The sequence below is a fragment of the Saccoglossus kowalevskii genome, chromosome 9 (assembly GCF_978046115.1).
Source record: "Saccoglossus kowalevskii chromosome 9, keSacKowa6.1, whole genome shotgun sequence".
In the NCBI taxonomy this organism is placed as follows: Eukaryota; Metazoa; Hemichordata; class Enteropneusta; family Harrimaniidae; genus Saccoglossus; species Saccoglossus kowalevskii.
Window position 1 is genome coordinate 7,119,455 of NC_140649.1, and position 19,757 is coordinate 7,139,211.

The 19,757-nt window shown below is 34.1% G+C and overlaps 1 protein-coding gene and 1 long non-coding RNA gene across 2 annotated transcripts; both read left to right on the forward strand.

Moving 5' to 3' along the window:
- Positions 1-219: 219 nt before the first annotated feature.
- On the forward strand, positions 220-6,654 carry LOC146738083 (uncharacterized). Its single transcript, XM_085503557.1, has 8 exons — positions 220-225; positions 2,526-2,729; positions 2,919-3,051; positions 3,217-3,516; positions 4,245-4,541; positions 4,760-5,059; positions 5,991-6,283; positions 6,397-6,654. The coding sequence occupies exons 1-7, from the start codon at positions 220-222 to the stop codon at positions 6,281-6,283; spliced, it is 1,533 nt and encodes a 510-aa protein (XP_085359683.1). The 3' UTR covers positions 6,397-6,654.
- Positions 6,655-13,298: 6,644 nt separating this feature from the next.
- Positions 13,299-13,931, forward strand: LOC146738084 (uncharacterized). The gene is made up of 2 exons (XR_014930323.1): positions 13,299-13,561; positions 13,687-13,931. It is a non-coding gene; the product is annotated as an uncharacterized LOC146738084 (long non-coding RNA).
- Positions 13,932-19,757: the final 5,826 nt, after the last annotated feature.

The window sequence follows — 19,757 nt, forward strand, 5'->3', positions numbered from 1 at the left end:
ATTTTGTGTTTCAAAGTACGATAGTTGTTACTCAGTTTCGCAGTATATTACTTAGTTAGCTCTTTTATTTTAATTTTACCAATGGATGGAATTAAACCGTGACTTCTGACTTCGTGACTTTCTCCACAGCAACCAGTAATCGTGTAAAATAGTACATTAGTCTTCGTCATGTAGAAGACTAGAATTGAAGGTTCATACAGGATTACGGCTACTAATAGAATGAAGGTGAGTGTGACCAGACAATGATCTGAATAATTACAATGATGCTGAATACAAACACGTGTTTTCCTTGTTGCAATAGACTTCGTTCTGTAAAACGTGTCAAGTCGTTATTTTGATTCCAGGTGTATTGTTTCGTGTTTGGATTGACATGTCGCCATGCCATTGAATGGCTTCATAATGTGTTACAAAAACAATGATGATGGTGGGTGTGACTCACGACTAGCAACCAATATCAGAATTCAGCGTGCAATTGTAGTCGCCACCCATAATTAATGTGTCAAAGTTTAAGCCATTTATCAGGTTTTTAACAGCTTTGAAGAAATCCAAACGTTCTTCTCCGCTCGTGGGAGCATAGACATTTACCAAATGGAAACAAGAATGATTGACCTCGACATTAACATGAAGTAGTCGACCGTCAACGACATTGTTTACACTAAGGACATTGACCTTTTTTTTATTGGGCTGACAAGAACAGTCACACCAGAAGAGTATGTGTAACTTTAGCAACTTTGAAAAAACCCACACGTTCTGCTCCGCTCCGCGTCCAATATTCCATATCTCATTAATAGGTTAGTCGCTTGATGAATCCCCTATTTCTTTATTTTTCAGCATTTTAATATAATATAATGCTTGGCGAGTTTTGCAGGCAATCGTTAAACACGATTTTTTTATCTTGCAGGCATATCAGTATTCTTCCATGTATAGTGAAAGGATCGGACGAACAGATGTAGATTCAGGCAGAAATCGTTTGCTTGTTTGATAATACGTTTTAAATTGTAGGATTCATCAAGAAATTGTTTGATTTTGCATCGTCAAGTAGTTTTTCTTTATCGTTAGCAGGGTCGTCGTGTAATACTTGGGATAGGTCTGATATGTCTGATGCAATATATTCAATATCGTCTCTGTCGTCTAAGTTTTCGGCGTCCATGGTATTTTTGTGGCTGAGGACGTCCACACAGTCCCTCGAATTTTCTCCAGAAAAGGAAAAGGAAGGAGTGGCTGTCATACAGAAAGGGAGGGGTTTGTACCCTCTCCTCACTGGTTGTACTGAAATTTTCCAAAGTATAAGTACAAGGCGGGTCACTGTTTTCTTCTGAAGTGGTAGACATAACACCTGTTATTAATAGCGTTGCCATGGTTGCATCATTGTCAAAGGCAGAGTTATTTTTAGCGCCTTCATTGTCATCACAGATGTCTGTGACGTTGGCGTTTTGATTGGTTTTATTCGTTTTTGAGTTTTGGTTAGCGTTTTCAGTTTCGATATATTTAGTTATATTTAAAGACAAGTTATTATTTTTTGCAGAGCATTCCTCAGTACGTTTGGGGGATTGCTCGACTGTATCGGGTTGTATTAAATTATCAGGTTTCATAATATATGTTTTCATGTCAGTTTCGGCGATTTGAGAGACAACGTGTGAATCAGTTTGCGTGTCTGTTTGATAATCGTTTCGAGCAGAAGAATGCGTGTTTTTAGTGGTCGGTGTAGATGTATCATTATTCTATAAGGACGTTCTTCATACTTGACAATAAATACTACATCAATTTTATCTTGTTCTCATAGCATATAAACCTGTATGCGAAAAGATTTTACGTGACGCAATTCATGTTTCTTGCATCCCAGTGGTATATACCTCAGAGTACTAACAATTCTATCATATCTGGTCAATTCCTTTTCAAGTAATTCATTTGGAATGAATGGATGACCTCTTGATGATATCACTTTAGTGGCCGGTTTGATTGGCGGCTCGAAATAGATGAAACTATTGCCATTAGTTCCAATACCGGGCTCACAAACTTGTTCAACCGAATCAAGAAAAACAATGGCCTAACCATTAGCCCAAGAAGCTGCCACGACATTTTGTGGTCCAACAATTTCAGAAATAGCTTGAACGTAGCTTTCAATAGTGGCGCTATCAACTGATTCGCATTTCCCAACATGTTTACGAGTCAATCCAGCAAAAGGATTATCATGTTGACTTTTCGTGTGGGCAGAGATACAAAACCAACCAAAACAACGGCGGAAAACAGAACAATAAGTCACTGAAACCTTAGAAAAAAATACTGACAAGCAGCAAGACTGTGTTGTTAAAAGTGAAAATTGCGATGAAGCAGCGTGTGTAGCTCATTAGTATTCATTCATTCATTCATTCATTCATTCATTCATTCATTCATTCATTGTTTCGTTACTTTACGTCTTTCGTTAATTTTACGTCTTGATTTTCATTGGTTGATACAATATTAAAATGAAGCATAGAATTAAATCGCTTTATTGTATTATACTATTGCTGCTTTTTTTTCATCAGATAGGAACTATTGCACATGAAATTGGCCACGCGATTGGTTTCTGGCATGAGCAAAGTCGAACAGACAGAGACAACTTTGTTGTTATACATTTGGAGAATATTAAAGATGGTAAAGAACACAATTTTAACAGATACACAGCTGATACTATTAACTCGTACAATGTGCCATATGATTTAGGATCACTGATGCATTATGGGACTCACGTATGTTCATATTTTGTTAATATTCTACTTTTACAATTTGCTTTACATCGTATACTCAGTTTAATTATTTTGAAACACATAACCACATGCAGTCAAATATAGTTGTTATACTACAATACTTGGCTATATAAACCTGATGGATGTATAAATTGTTTTTTACATGTTTTTTATCTTACATTTGTACACCAGTATTTTAGTAAAAATGGCCAGCCTACAATAACTGCAGTCAACCCTGATGACAATGATCTTATTGGTCAACGAAACAGTCTGAGCCCTGCAGACATCCAACTAGCCAATGTCATCTACAGTTGTTATACTAACAGTGAGTACAACATTCTTACCAAAAAATAAAACGTATTCAATTACAGGGATGATGTTGAATTGCTGAAATCTTATACAAATCAACTTGTTAACAGAAAATGAATAACACATACATATTCTTATTCATATATACATTTGAAAGTGAGAATGTTTTTATATTTATTAGATTACGTGCGGATTGGTTGCTTCAAAGATGTGACCACAGACAGGGCAATAACAACCCTCGAAGGCACAGATGCACGACTTGATGGTTCATACCACACTCGAGAAAATCCCTTACAAAAATGTGCTGACGTAGCTGGTGACCTTGGCTATAAAATATTTGCTTTGCAAAACGGGGGATGGTGTGCATCTGCTGCATCTGCTGTGGAAACATTTGCTAAATATGGTGTTTCACAAGATTGCAATGCTGATGGCGAAGGTGGGCCGGGAGCCAATGATGTTTACATGTTTACCAATCGTAGAGGTGAGTATAGTAGCCGATCTTCTTCTTTTTTTCACGAATTTGTCGCCACTCGTATGAGGTAGTATCATCATCATAATTCGATCCTTCACAATAGAACATATAAAACAACATAAATCATATCTGGAATTGTTGAGGAGCGGGAGGGTATTATGACTAGTAGATGTGTGTATACAGATGCAAGGCCAAATGTTATCAGCTTTTATAAAATACAATTACAATTCTGTTTAAACATGTTAACCAAACCTTTTAGCTGTCATTAAATTATGCTCATTTTGCCAAGAATAATTAAACACGTTTTAGACAAAAAAATAACTTACACATTTTGCAGAACAGATTTGACGGGCAATATGTTGGCATTCAAAAGATTATGAAATTCTAGAGTAAAATCGGTGATGTATTTGACATTTCATGAACAAACATTTACCGATGTATTTATGTAGTGTTTGAGGGCAAATATTGAATTACGTTAATTTCCATTTATGTTTCAATCAACATCTGTCAAATATACCAATAGAATAGGAAAAGGAAATCAATTTCTATGCCATCAGCTACTGCATCATAGAGTCATGTAATATAAAGTTTGAATAAGTTCAAATGCACGAACTCATTAATATCACACAAAATACTGCAGTAATGGCAAATTATATTGCTAATAAATGCAGGTTAGTAAATTCTTGAACTTCACTCAAAGTAATTACACATTCGCATTTCATATTATTTGTATTCAGTATATGCTAGACTTGGTTGTTTTGGGGACACAGCAGTTAGAGCAATATCCACTCTTGAAGGCACTGACAGCCGTTTGGACGGAGCCTATGCGTCGCGTGAAGACGCAATCGAGAAGTGTTCACAGGTAGCTCGTGATCTTGGTTACAAGGTGTTTGCGGTCCAGAATGGTGGTTGGTGTGCATCCAGTGCCACTGCCATTGATACGTATAATATGTACGGGACATCCAGAAATTGCTTAGCAGATGGGGAAGGCGGTTCTTTAGCCAACGATGTCTACGTCTTCCTAGATACCCCAAGTAAATATATGCATATTCATACATAATCGAATTGTACACAGTATTTAACATGAACCGTACAGTTCACGTTATAGTTAAATGACAGATAAAATGTGTATATTGTAAGCTCAAAACACATGATGTTTGGAAAATAAACCCTGGTTAATATGTAACAATAATATCATCCAGCGAAACGTGTATGTGTATGTAATATTAAGTTGCATTTTTTGGTTCTACAGGATACGCAAAAATTGGATGCTTTGCTGATGTAACTACAGACAGGGCCATACCAACTCTTGAGGGAACAGACTCACGACTTGATGGTTCATATCTCACTCGAACAAATCCATTACAAAAATGTGCCGATGTAAGCAGTGATAAAGGTTTTAAAATATTTGCTCTGCAAAATGGAGGTTGGTGTGCATCGAGCAGTGATGCGACATCAACATTTGCCAAATATGGCGTTTCTCAAGCTTGCAATGCCGATGGGGAAGGTGGACCAGGTGCCAATGATGTATATATATTCACTAATGATTTAGGTAAGCACAACGTATCGTGAACTGTAAATTTAGTTGGAAAGGGGTGATATTTATAAACAGTTTAAACATTGAATAATTAGTCATTTCGATAATGACTGTAATTCATGTTGCTAAGAATTTCTAAATATAGATATGCTGGTTTAGTAAAGAGAATGGTTTCTTTGTCTATGCAAAATTTATTATCAACGTTTCAAATCTATATAAAGGTTCCTCATCTGGATTTATGTAAATATAATAAAGATGATACCGATATTTATACCACTGTTCGTCGATTGGCCCAATGTTATGGCCGTTTATTTTTGAAACAAGTCTTTTATATTTCTTCTAATTGTAAACCAGCCACACTTGTATACATATGCAAAGTGTAATTTCTACAGTTGCATTCATATTCATATGGTTTCTAGAAAACACACCTGAGAATTTTCTGCAGATGCAAGTTTTGTAGATGGTAGTGCGCGTTTCATTGGTTTCCAGATTCCCCGCCGCGTCTAGAAACAGTTATTATGTATTATGCATATGCATAATTATTCAGTACTACGATTTAAATAAAAAAATATATCTCCTGCCAATTATGCTAATTTTTTCAAAAGAGGTCCGTGACCAAGTTACCGCATATATTTGCATATAATATACACATCAAACGACTATTCATTGCTATCTGTATATTTTCAAGTATCCAAAATGCTTTCTCTAAAAATTCGGAAATCATCCAATAAGGTAACAATTATTAACATCTAATAGAAGGGGATTCTGTGTTTTATTCACGTAATTTTATCTAACACTATGTATGGAAACGCACATTTTTGTAATAATTCTAGATATGCAAAGCAGTGTGTTTAGTTGCAGACATTCAGTGTTATTGTTGAAATCAGCTTTAACCAAACGGATGGTCACTGAAAATAACAAAATTAATTTCATTGACATTTTCCAGTTTATACTAGTATTGGCTGCTATGGCGATGCAGCAGTTAGAGCAATACCAACTCTTGAAGGGACTGACAGCCGTTTGGACGGAGCCTATGCATCACGTGAAGACCCAATAGAGAAGTGTTCACAGGTAGCTCGTGATCTTGGTTACAAGGTGTTTGCAGTCCAGAGTGGTGGTTGGTGTGCATCCAGTGCCACCGCCATTGATACGTATAATATGTACGGGACATCTACGAAATGTGACAAAGATGGGAAAGGTGGAGTATATGCGAACGAAGTGTACATATTCTTCGACTAGGTAATTATTATACGTTTTGATGACCACAACAAATAGGCCAATATTATTATGTTATGAATATTGATGCTATGTTAGGATGCCAGCATACTAACCCCAACTTGTTCTTGTTTCAGGACATGTCGTGGTGTATTGGCGGCCGTAGTTCATAGTAAATAATTCTACATTCACAAAGACTAGTTAGGCAGCTGATAATAATTAAAATTTTAACTCACGAATGCTTTCATTGTGAAACATCGCATTAGTATACAAGGATGGGATTCCAAAGTACGTAACATAATACCTTAACGCAGCTCGGGTTGTCGTGATTTCATAGGTACATGCTAGTCTTGTTTAATTTCTTGGTACAATAAAATATGGTGAAGCAAAAGTAATAGAGTGCAAGTTATTTATTTTTTGACCTGCTGACAATATGAAATATCATTTAGACTATGACGTTATTTTAAACTCGTAGCTGTGATTTTTTAAAAGTAATACCTGTTAAAAGTTACGAAAATGTTGTAAATTGTTTTTGAAAGCCCACCATACACGTCCTGGCACCGCAAATGAGTGTTATATCAAATAGGATTTGGACAAAGAAATATTGCTTACAATTTGAAAATCGATGGGAAGAGAAAAAGTCTGGTAAAGATCCATGAACACAGCAGATTATAACGATTTTGTGTTTTTGAGGATAATCAATTGTCACGTCTTTTTAATTTTTGAATATGAAATTGTAGAATCAACTTCTGTTTTATTGTTGTTTTATGGTCAACTGAAATCAAATTGTAAAGAAGCATTAAAAAGTTACGTGTTGTTTTTGTTTTCACGATGTTTAGAGAACAACTCATATGTAGATGTGAATGTTTACCAAAGGATTAATGCACCATCTGTATGTTAAGTTAATGCAGTATGCCTGGAGGTGCTCAGCAATTTTCTACCAAAGTCGGCCATTTTTGTTTAAACCTGGCAAAAATAAGACGTGCACCTGTAAACTAATATGCACGACCGTGATACTAATTTTGATTGAAATCACACTGTTCATCTCTGGAAGGACCACAATTATCATCAGTTAGCAATGTTTATCAAAAAGTAATGCAAAGGGACATGCATATGCAAGTCACTGTACACAGTTGACATGGTATGTTTGATTGTCATCGGTCTAAGTCTTTCTGGGGAATGGCACACACTGACACACAGGCGACAATCGCATTTTCATCTATTACAATACAGTGGCATGAATCATAAACTAACAATATAGTTAGAGGGCGTCTATCTTCTAAAAAGTCAGATATGAAACATATACAAGGATACAATTAAATATAAGAGGGCGTTGTGTTAATAAATATACAACAGATGCGAAATCATTAAAGAATCGATTCTTCAACATCTGGCTTAGTAAAACATTAAACCCTATAACATTGTGAACGGTTGCTTTTATAAAAAAAAACATATCAAGTTATAGTTTGCACGCTGTGAGGAGTCTAAACGCTGTTACTTTTCAAAACGTGCGGCTTCGCTTGGGTGTTGGAGATATATCAAATATCCACTCAGAAAATCTGTTCTCAAAAACCCACTTTATTCTTCATCTGTATTTACTCACGCTTTTAATCGCCGTTTTCTTAAATAAGCTGCGTCCTAAACTATGCCAACATCAATGGGTTTAATTAAATATTTATTCGCAAAACAAGTTCACGGTCATTTGTCATTGCATCATAACGCCTAATTACGAGTTGACTTCCTAACCTCTGAACTGTCTGCGTTGAAGAACCAGAAATAAAATCTCTACCGAAATTGAATAACAATTGTCAAATACTGTTTTCAAAATAAACGAATTAACTCTCACAGTACATCAATGATAAAATGAAGGGATTTCTCCCCATGAACAACAATTTACATGACACGTGAAACAAACAATTATGTGAGTGAAACGATGTTTATTCATAGATGCTACTACCAAAATATTGAATGTAGCGATGAAAATTGCTGTTCTGGTTTAAGATAATCAAACGTATAGTCTCCAAAAAAACAGTTAGATGAATTTGTGTTGATGGCGCAATTATGCAGTCGAATCAGGCACATAATTAAAACTATGACGCATTAAAATATGACAATTAAAATTAAAATTATGAGACGTTAAATTTAAAACATGAGAAATTAAATTTAAAATATGAGGCTTTAACGTTGTATGAACATGGAAAATTCATACAGCATAACGAATTTGAACATAGCAAGTTGTTGGCGGTCTACATATCAGAAAATAGAAACTTTGGATCTCATACCAAAGAAATAGCCGAACTTTGTTATTCTGTGTAACATTGTATTATACAAGAAATACAATCGATCCTTCATGTACCATCCATAACACTTTTTTCGGCTTATTGTGTCAGGCATTTATGCACTATAGTGATGGAAAGTTCTAGAGTGTATATGCGTCCGCTTTATACGTACGTAAAACCCAAACAACGCTCGTCAAACCTCAGTGAGGTTAAATGATAACAGTATAGAACAAGTGTGTGATAAATTATATCGTTCTGTACTTGGTGTAGGTAAAGAAACAAAAACACTAGGTATTTGGGAAGAATTTGGTGTAAATATAAGTAACAATTATGCAAATTAAATACTGGTACAGATTAAGTAACCTACACGATAACAGTATAACATGCGCACTAACGGCATCGATGGGAAATAATTTTAAATGTATTCAAAATATTTTAAAAAACCTGGGCCAGAATTACTTTAGCAATATAGACCCAAGCTATAAAATAGTACAGCACAAATCTCAAAAACATGAATATATCCAGACATGGAATGAGTAGGTAAATAACTGTCGTTATGATGGGACAGAAGGCAACAAACCAATTGTTTAAACATTTGGAGAATAATTTGAAAGATATTGAAGATTTCAATCTAAGTATATTATGTCAACATTTTGTTCATGTGATCCCAACTTAGAAATTAGACTAGGCAGAAAGAGAAATCTTAAACTTGAAAACCGACTTTGCAGAAAATTTGATACTGCCGTACATTTCATTTTAAGATGTACATTCTTTCACGGTGAAAAACATAGGCTACTGCAGGAATGTGGAATAAATACAATTGGTTTTTCAGCAACAACAGCAAGAATATAATTAAAAAACACCAATGAAATAGTAGATATTATGCTTAGTTATGTTGGTATATTGTTATTGCACACTGTCATAAATAGATTTACAAGACATGGGATGGCCTTTTTCTGTTTTATTTTGTATTGCTAGTGTGCTAAATCACTATATTTTTACTACTGTATTCAATGATGTTATAGTAGTGTGATCAGACAAAGTTATTTTAGCGATGAGAGGAAAACACATGGACAAACAATGTATACAGAAGATAAACCATTTGAAAAACAAAACATTAGGGCAATAAAAAATATAACAAAATTAATGAAGGAAAAAATAATGTGTGCAATAATAATTTTTCTGACAATACCCTTTCCAGATGTAATGACGCACCCCTTATTAAATGAATATGCCAACCATGGCTATGGTGGCTACATGTAGACCAATTATTTCAAGGTAAAGTTATTTCACACATCACCATAAAAAAGGAACACAATTTATTGAAAAAATAAAAGAAATCGCCATTTAATTCGTCCAAACTGATCAAGGATCACAAGCATTATGACATAAGCCTTGACAATTTTTCAAAATTGTATTGATATCTATACAATTTCCCCAGCACTGCATTTTAGATTAGTTTTTAATTACCCCATTTCAAGCCCACCAAATCGAAAATAATTAATTGGAGGGTCCGAATTTGTATAATCATGAGCAATTGCCAACTAGCCATCTAAGCGATATGTTCAAATTCACTATGTTTAAATCTGCTATGTTCAAATTTACTATGTTTAAATCTGCTATGTTTAAATTGACTATTCTTAAATCTGCTATGTTCAAATTCACTATGTTTAAATATGCTATGTTCAAATTCACAATGTTTAAATCTGCTATGTTCAAATTCACTACATTTAAATCTGCTGTGTTCAAATTCACTATGTTTAAATTCACTATGTTTAAATCTGCTATGTTTAAATTCAATGTGATTAAATTTACTAAATTCAACCTTGCCGTTTTGAAATAAGAATAAACTAAATAAATACATAAATATTTCATTTCACATATATTATATTTAACTTATTTTAAAATAAAAAGCTCATACTTTGAAAGTGTTACGATTTTAAACGATATTGGCCTGATAAAACACCATGTGACAGTTGTTCAAACATCGATGTTCAAGAAAGTAGATGTATGTGTCGATACTGTTTTTCAAAGTATTTCCCAGAATACCGGTAGAGTCTGTACTTTCCGGATGCTGGACTTCCTTTGTTGCCGAGCAGGAAAAAATCACCAAACAAGCATAATTAAGTCAAAACTTTTCAAATCAATTTTTTAAGATTTACGTAAAAGTACTGAAAATATGTAATTAATATGAAAATTAGGTCAATTCACATTCAATAATTGGTGTAAAAAATGTTCAGGTGCCTGTGTAAAATTTCGTTTCCCTGATTACATCACACAGGCTTTTCAATTCATCGGCTTATGGTCAAGGCCCTGATTGGCTAATAGGTCTCTATGCCCTATAAAAACGTAATATCACTGAAAGTCAGCACAAGCTATGCTTTATGTATTCCTACAATTTTAGTCACATCCCGGCGCTGAAATTATGAAACATTTTCTCACTTTTTGAAAAGGTTGATGAAACCGTGCGAGACATGGATCATAGGCATAGATTGGATTTTTGTTCAAAGTCAATACATTTAGTGCCCCTCAGAAAATAACTTAGAGAGAATGAGTTTACCCCTTGGTTTCCAGCAAACTTCACAACCACGCAAAAGCTCATACGCAATAGGTATATGGTTGGTTTGCAAAATGAAGCCATTAGGACAGTTCGTCCACCATTTATTTATTCATTTGCACAAACTATAATCCAAAACATCCAGGCAGTTTAAAATCGCCAAAACTAAAATTTACATTTTAAAGTCATAACGATAAAATCACTTCAAAAACAAACACGGGATATTCTACGAAGCTTACAAATATCATACTCAAATAACAAATCCAATTTTTGGACTCATACCACCCAGAAAAAAACGGCTGGAAACCTGTACCCGTCGCCCTGTCTAGGGTAGAGTTATTTACCATTACAGACTGCTTTTTATTACGTATGTCGGCACATAATGAATCTGAACTATTAAAACGGCGTGCAAAGTTTGCAAAGTGATTGCAAAGTTGTTAGATTTGCGTGTATATTTGAACTAAGATGTTCTCATATCTAACTGCGAAGTTACAAAGTAAAAAAGTGAATAATATGCGTATATTACGAGAGTCTCATATGAGTCGGCCATAAGATGTTCCAAAAATCCTAAAATGATACTAAATGCATTTGAAAAAATTTATGGGTTTGCTAAAATATTTGACCTATGTCATTATTATATCGACTTCGCAGTTGCAAATATAGAAAAACATTAGTAAATGTGTTAGAACTGATTCTTATATTAGCAGTTTATACCTTTGTCAAAACGTAAAATGATAAACAAACTGTGCACAAAGTTGTAAAAAGTGATTGTAAAGTTCTCAAATTTATGTTGAAATGGGACCTACGTTGTCATATTATCGAGAGCCATTGTCAAAAGTTTGAAAAAGTAGATAAATATGTCGTAAATGGCCGATTGTTATCGTAATAACTTCTGAAGCCCATATGATGAGGAGATTTATTTCTCAATTAGAGAAAAGTTGGCCAAGAATTCTTCCTCAATTATAGTAAAGTTGGCATAGGAAACAGTTGTAACAACCACAGTAGGTAGAGCCTATAAAAACTATCGGATTACCGATGGAGGGTTCTGGAAAAGACACCTGTATTAGAAAGGTCATGTCAATTTCAAGTGTTTTGCATTGAAGTAGTCATGAGCAAATGACAAGGCGTACAATACATATTTTGTATTTGTATAAATTAACATACGTTCAGTGTCCTGTAGTGGTAATCCAACCGATTACTGGATTTTGTAAATTGTGTCGTTTTTTTTCTTTGTATGTTTGGGCTTGTTGGTGTTTATGAGACGTTTCTGTAGATTTCGTGGTTAGCAGTAGCTGGCAAGTAGTGATTTATCAGAACCTTATATTGTAGTTTAACTTCTTTGTAGAATGTGCCAATATTTCTTTTTTAAATATAGCGGATGTGTTCGGTAATGGAGGAAATACCGATATTGTTTGAAATTGTCGTTTGTGTCATGTGCCTGCATTAAGTATGCATGGCGATTAAGATGATTGATCTTGTTGATGCAACAATCAGTTCTGTCGATGTAGTGTTCTTTCAGTGTTTGCGATTCATTTCTGTAGATGCCCACTGTAATACGTCTGTAACATATTGATTGGCGGAGATGAAATGAAGTGTGGTGTGGGTGCAATGTGTGGTTCATAAATATGTGTGTTTGTTGTTGAGTTTGTTGTAGATGGTAGTACATGTTTCATTAGTGTTTAGAATCACCACCGCGTCTAGAAACAGTTATTATGCATGTGCATAATTATTCAGTACTGAGATATAAATAAAAAAATGTATCTCCTGCCAATTAAAATTTTTCCAAAAAAGATTTATATCCGTGACCAAGGTACCGAGCATAATTTCACCGTAAAATATTTGCATATAAAATACGCAGCAAACGACTATACATTGCTAACCGTATATTTCCATGTATCCAAAATGCTTTTTCAAAAAAATCACTAAATAAGGTAACAATTGTTAACATCTAATAGAAGGGGATTCCGTGTTTTATTCAGATAATTTTATCTAACACTATGTATGGAAGCGCTCATTTGTGTAAATTTCGTAATAAATTAGTTATGCAAAGCAATGTGTTTAGTTGCAGACATTTAGTATTAGTGCTAGTGCTAGTGCTAAAATTAGCTTTATCCAATCGGGTGGGCATATTAATACTGAATATAATCAAATTAATTTCATTTACATTTTCCAGTTTATACTAGTATTGGCTGCTATGGCGTTACAGCAGTTAGAGCAATACCAACTCTTGAAGGGACTGTCAGCCGTTTGGACGGAGCCTATGCATCACTCGAAGACCCAATCGAGAAGTGTTCACAGGTAGCTATTAGTCTTGGTTACAACGTGTTTGCTATCCAGGTCGGTGGTTCATGTGCATCGAGTGCAACTGCCATTGATACGTATCATATGTACGGAACATCTACGAAATGTAACAAAGATGGCGAAGGTGGAGTATATGCGAACGAAGTGTACATATTCATTTACTAGGTAAGCAAGTGATCAACCATGTGATTATAAGTTTTAATCATTACTACAATGAAATCTATACTAATATGTTATGAATATTGATGTTAGGATGCCAACATACTAATCGCAACTCGTTTCATTTTCAGAACATGTTATGGTGTATTGACCGCCATAGTTCATAATAAATAATTCTACATTCACAAAGACTTGTTAAGCAGCTGATAATAATTACACTTTCTCACGAATGCTTTCATTGTGAAACATCGCATTAGTATACAAAGATGTAACGTAACATAACACCTTAACACATCTCGGGTTGTCGTTATTTCATATGTGCATGCTAGTCTTGTTTAATTTCTTGGTATAATAAAATTGTGTGAATCACAAACAATAGAGTCCAAGTTATTTATGTTGACCTGCATCACAATATGAGATATCATTTATAATATGAGGTAATTTGAAACTCGTAGCTGTTATTTTTTAATAGTTATACCTAGTTGAAATATGTGTTTATAATACCTGTTAACAGTTACAAAAATGTTGTAAAAATGTTTTTGAAAGCCTAGCATACACGACCTGGCACCGCAAATGAGTGTTATATCCAATATGATTTGGATAAAGGAATATTGCTCACAATTTGAAAATCGATGGGAAGAGATAAGTCTCGTAAAGATCCATGGACTCAGTAGATTATGATGATTTTGTGTTTTGGGCTATAGGGCAATGAACTATAATCAATTAGTCACATCTTTTTAATTTTTGAATGTGAAATTGTAGAATCAGCTTCTGTGTTATCGTTGGTTTATGGTCAACTGTAATTAAAAAGTCCCGTGTTGTTGTTTTTTTCACGATGTTAAGAGGACAAATCATATGTAGATATACGTGTCTGCCAAAGGATTCAATGCACCATCTGTATGTTAAGTTTAATGCAGTATGCCTGGAGGTGCTCAGCAATTGTGTTTTACCAAAGTCGGTAATTTTTTTTTAATCTGGGAAAAATAAGACGTGCACCTGTAAACTAATATGCACGACCATGATACAAAGTTTGATTAAAATCACACTGTTCATCTCTGGAAGGACCACAATTATCGTCAGTTAGCAATATTTATAATTAACAAGTAATGCAAATGCATATGCAAGTCATTGTACACGGTTAACATGTTATGTTTGAATGTCACCAGTCTTTCTGAGGAATGGCACACACGGACACACCCAGGCGACAATCGTATTTTCATTTATCACAATACATTGGCATGAAACATAAACTAATCTATCAATGAACAATATAGTTAGAGAGCGTCTATCTTCTAAAAAGTCAGACACGAAACATATACAACGATTAAAATTAAACACAAAGGGGCGTTATGTTAAGTAAATATACGAGTCGAATCGATTCATCAACATCTGGCTTAGGAGACCATTAAACCCTATAAAATTTTGAACGGTTGCTTTTATAAAAAAACAAACATTTCAAGTTATAGTTTGTACGCTACGAGGAGTCTAAACCCTGTAGCTTTTCAAAACGTGTGGATTCGCTTTGGTCTTGGAGATTCGTCAAATATCCACTCAGAAAATCTGTTCTCAAAAACCCGCTTTATTTTTCAACTGCATTTACTCACGCTTTTAATCGCCATATTCTTAAATAAGCTTTGTCCTAAACTCTGCCAACATCAATGGGTTTAAATATTTATTCACAAAACAAGTGCGCAGTTATTTGTCGCCTAATCACGAGTTGACCTCTCAACCTCTGAACTGTCTGCATTAAAGAACCAGAAATTAAATCTCTACCGAAATTGAATAACAATTGCCAAATACTGTTTTCAAAATAAACTAATTAACTCTCACAGTACATCCATGATAAAATGAAGGTATATCTTCCCATGAACAACAATTTACATGACACGTGAAATAAAGAATTCTGTGAGTGAAACTATGTTTATTCATTGATTCTAATTCCGAAATATTAAATTTAGCGATAAAAATTGCTGTTCTGGTTTAAGATAGTCAAACGTATAGTCTCCAAAAAACCCTTCAGTGATGTTGTGTTGATGGCGCAGTTATGAAGTCTAATTAGGCACATAATAAAATCTATGACACATTAAAATATGATAATTTAAATTCAAATTATGAGACGTTCAATTCAAAACATGATAAATTGAATTAAATTTGAAATATGAGGCTTTAACGTTGTATGAACATAGAAAATTCATACAGCAAATTTGAACATAACGAACTTGAACATAGCAAGCTGGTGGCGCTCTACTTTACATATCAAAAAAAAGAAAACTTGGATCTCATACCAAAGAAATAGCCGAACTTTGTTATGTTTTATTCTGTGTAGCAATTTATTATAAAAGTAATACAACTGATCCTTCGTGTACCATCCATATCACCTATTTTCGGCTTAAAGTGTCGGGCATTTATGCACTATAGTGAAGGAAAGTATATCAAAGCGTGAATTGAAGGTGTCACACCGGGCAGGATTCCACGTCCGTGCTGGAGTGTATATGCGTCCGCGTTATACGTACGTAAAACCCAAACAACGCTCTTCAGACATCTAGTAAGGTGAGCCCTGAGTTGGTGAGGCGAATTTGCGAGCAAAATCCAGACAACGATTTGTGAGCTCGTCTAAAGGATAATAGTATAGAACAGGTATGTAAAAATTATATCGTTCTGTACTTGGTGTAGGTAAAGAAACAAACACACTAGGTATTGGGGAAGAATTTGGTATAAAACATAAGTAACAATTATGCAAATTAAATACCGGTACAGATTAAGTAACCTACAAAATAACCGTATAACATGCGCACTAACGGCATCGATGGTTCCAAATATTTAAAAAAAACTGGGCCAGAATTACTTTAGCAATATAGACTCAAGCTATAAAATAGTATAGCACAACCCTCAAAAACATGGAGATAAAACTAAATTATGAATATATCCAGACATGGAATAAGTAGGTAAATAACTGTCGTTATGCTGGGACAGAAGGCAACAAACCAATTGTTTAAACATTTGGAGAATAATTTGAAAGACATTGAAGATTTCAATCTAAGTATATTATGTCAACGTTTTGTTTGAGTGATTCCAACTTAGAAATTAGACTAGGACAAGGCAGAACGAAAAATCTTAAAATTAAAAACCGACTTTGCTGAAAATTTGACACTGAAGTACATTTCATTTTAAAATCTACATTCTTTCACATTGAAAAACAAAAGCTTCTGCAGGAATGTAGAATAAATACAATTGATTTTTCAGCAACAACTACAACATTGTCATGATCAAGCTCAATACAGATAAGGTGTGTATTGAAGGGTGTAGCTACGGCTATGTTTCTCAATAGTGCGAGTAACAACTGTTTTTGTTCAGGGTTTTACTTTCTTTTGCTTAATATGGATTTAACCATTAGAAATTAGATGGACGATGTAAAAATTGGGAAACGACAATTTTGCACTGAAAAAAATGCTTTAGGAATCAATAACAGAAACAAATATACGCCTAATTCTCAAAGAAAACAAATAATCTTGATAGTGTATTGAAACAACTACGGCAAATCAAGGCAATACAGAAATAAAACAAAACTAATGGAGGAAAAAATAATGTGTGTAATAATATTTTTTTCTGTCATTACCTCTCCCACTGTGATGTCATGACGCACCTCATATCAAATGAATATGCTAACCATGGCTATGATGGCAACACGTAGCCCAATTATTTCAAAGTAAATTTTTGCCAGGTTATTTCACACATCACCATAAGTAAGAAAACGCAGTTGAAAAAATAAAAGAAATAGCTTTTCAATTCGCACAGTGCAAAACAGATCAAGAAACACAAGCCAATGTGTTTAAATCTGCTATGTTCAAATTTACTATGTTTAAATCTGCTATGTTCAAATTCACTATGTTTAAATCTGCTATGTTCAAATTCACTATGTTTAAATCTGCTATGTTAATATTCATTATGTTTACATCTGTTATGTTCAAATTCACTATGTTTAAATCTGCTATGTTCAAATTCACTATGTTTAAATCTGCTATGTTCAAATTTACTATGTTTAAATCTGCTATGTTCAAATTCACTATGTTTAAATCTGCTATGTTCAAATTCACTATGTTTAAATCTGCTATGTTCAAATTCACTATGTTTAAATCTGCTATGTTAATATTCATTATGTTTACATCTGTTATGTTCAAATTCACTACGTTTAAATCTGCTATGTTCAAATTCATTATGTTTACATCTGCTATGTTTAAATCTGCTATGTTCAAATTTACTATGTTTAAATCTGCTATGTTCAAATTGACTGTTTAAATCTGCTATGTTCAAATTCACTATGTTTAAATCTGCTATGTTCAAATTCAGTATGTTTAAATCTGCTATGTTCAAATTCACTATGTTTAAATCTGCTATATTCAAATCCACTATGTTTAAATCTGCTATGTTCAAATTCACTATGTTTGAATTTTTCATATGAAATTCTGTGGCCATTCTGATTTGTGGACCAGACAATCTGAACTATATGTCTCTGACCTTATCAATATTGGGCCCTTAATCATATCAGAAAAGTTCTTGCCGCATAAACCCCAGCAAATCAGTTTGTGCCACTGGGATAATAATGAAGACAGGGCGAATGTCTGTTTTGATCAAGGAGCAGCTCTGACCAAACTGTACGACTGCCTGAACTGCATCATCCACCCACGAATAATAAACTGTAGTTAGCTCAGGTGTAGTGCAATCATTAATAGAGTTGCCCTGTGGCCAAGACAAATGAGGAATCAGTCTGAATTCATCTGGTATGTCCTTAGGACAAGACCCAATGGTAAACAATGAATATTAATAACAGGTTTTCTTCACAAATAGGCCAGCAGCTAACTCTTTTATGCGTTTTTTGTTGACAGCAGCTGAAAAAAGATATGATGATTCAGACGTTATGATAGCTCCAAAGAGTTCAAGAGAAAACAACAAACAGCTAAAGCCAGAATAGAATAATGCCCAGATAACTTTAGTTGTAACTGCTTAATATTTAGTTTGCTACATCATTAGACGCAGTCAGTTAATTCACATAGGGTTTTTGATTGACTAATACAAGGCATCTCTGTATCACTGCACAATCGCAACAGCATTCCGCCAAGGTGGCTTTGGTACTTGCTACATCACAGCAATATACAATCTTATTCTTAAGAAATATTATATCTATTCAATCCAAAATGGGTGACCGTTTTGTATTGATGACTACTCAATTCTGAGGTCACTCCCCGTTACTTGTCACATTAAACTACTGTGCATATCCAAGAAAAGTATAGAACTGGCTCCAGTATTGAGGAAGTATAGAAATTGTAAGTTAGTGTAAACTGGAAAAATATTTTTTTCTTTCATGATCAGACAGAATCAAAATATAACAAAGAAATTACCAATGAAATTGTGGAAAATGTATACCAATTTGGGAAATGCCATAGGTCGCCGAAGGAAAAGAGGTGACAGCGTAAGTATGAAAAACATAACCAGTGATCTTGTTACCAAGGTAACAAATGTTTATTTATTACTATGGAAAACATAGTGTACGTTTTTTGAGAGGAATGATTGACGTTCTGTTTTATTTTAAGACCAAATTATTATTTGTTCCTTTGTAAATAAGTATGACTGATGTGTGTGCTGACCATATAATCGCCTTAAAAAATACGACTGACAGAATGGCGGGTACACATTTTTCGTTTCCAGACTGGACATTGACGTACATATATTCGATGATGTTCCAAACCGTTTAGCAGAAACTGAGGATTTAGAAGTTGCATGCACATTACTTTATCTTTGTTCATTTTTCTGTGCAATTTACATTTATCTTAGGTTAACAGCTTACGCTATAATCGTCTTAAATATGACAAACTTTATAAATAATATTTTCCCCATAATGCGCTGTTGCTGTATCGAGTTTCATATACTCAAATCAAAAGAAGAAATGGTGAATTAAGACAAATCTACAAAAATATCGCAATACACACATTAATAAGTAATCAATTCATTAATTCAGAAAATTAATTAGACGTGCATTTTACGACAATACTATATGCCCATTTGTTGTGATGATATTTTCTTGCAATCCATGTATCCAAATCAAAATAGGAATACAAACAATGATTTGGGGTTATCTATGAATGAAATACCGGGTTGATTAATGTGTGTTGTCGTGTTTGTCCTTGTGATTTGGTGTGGTTGTTTC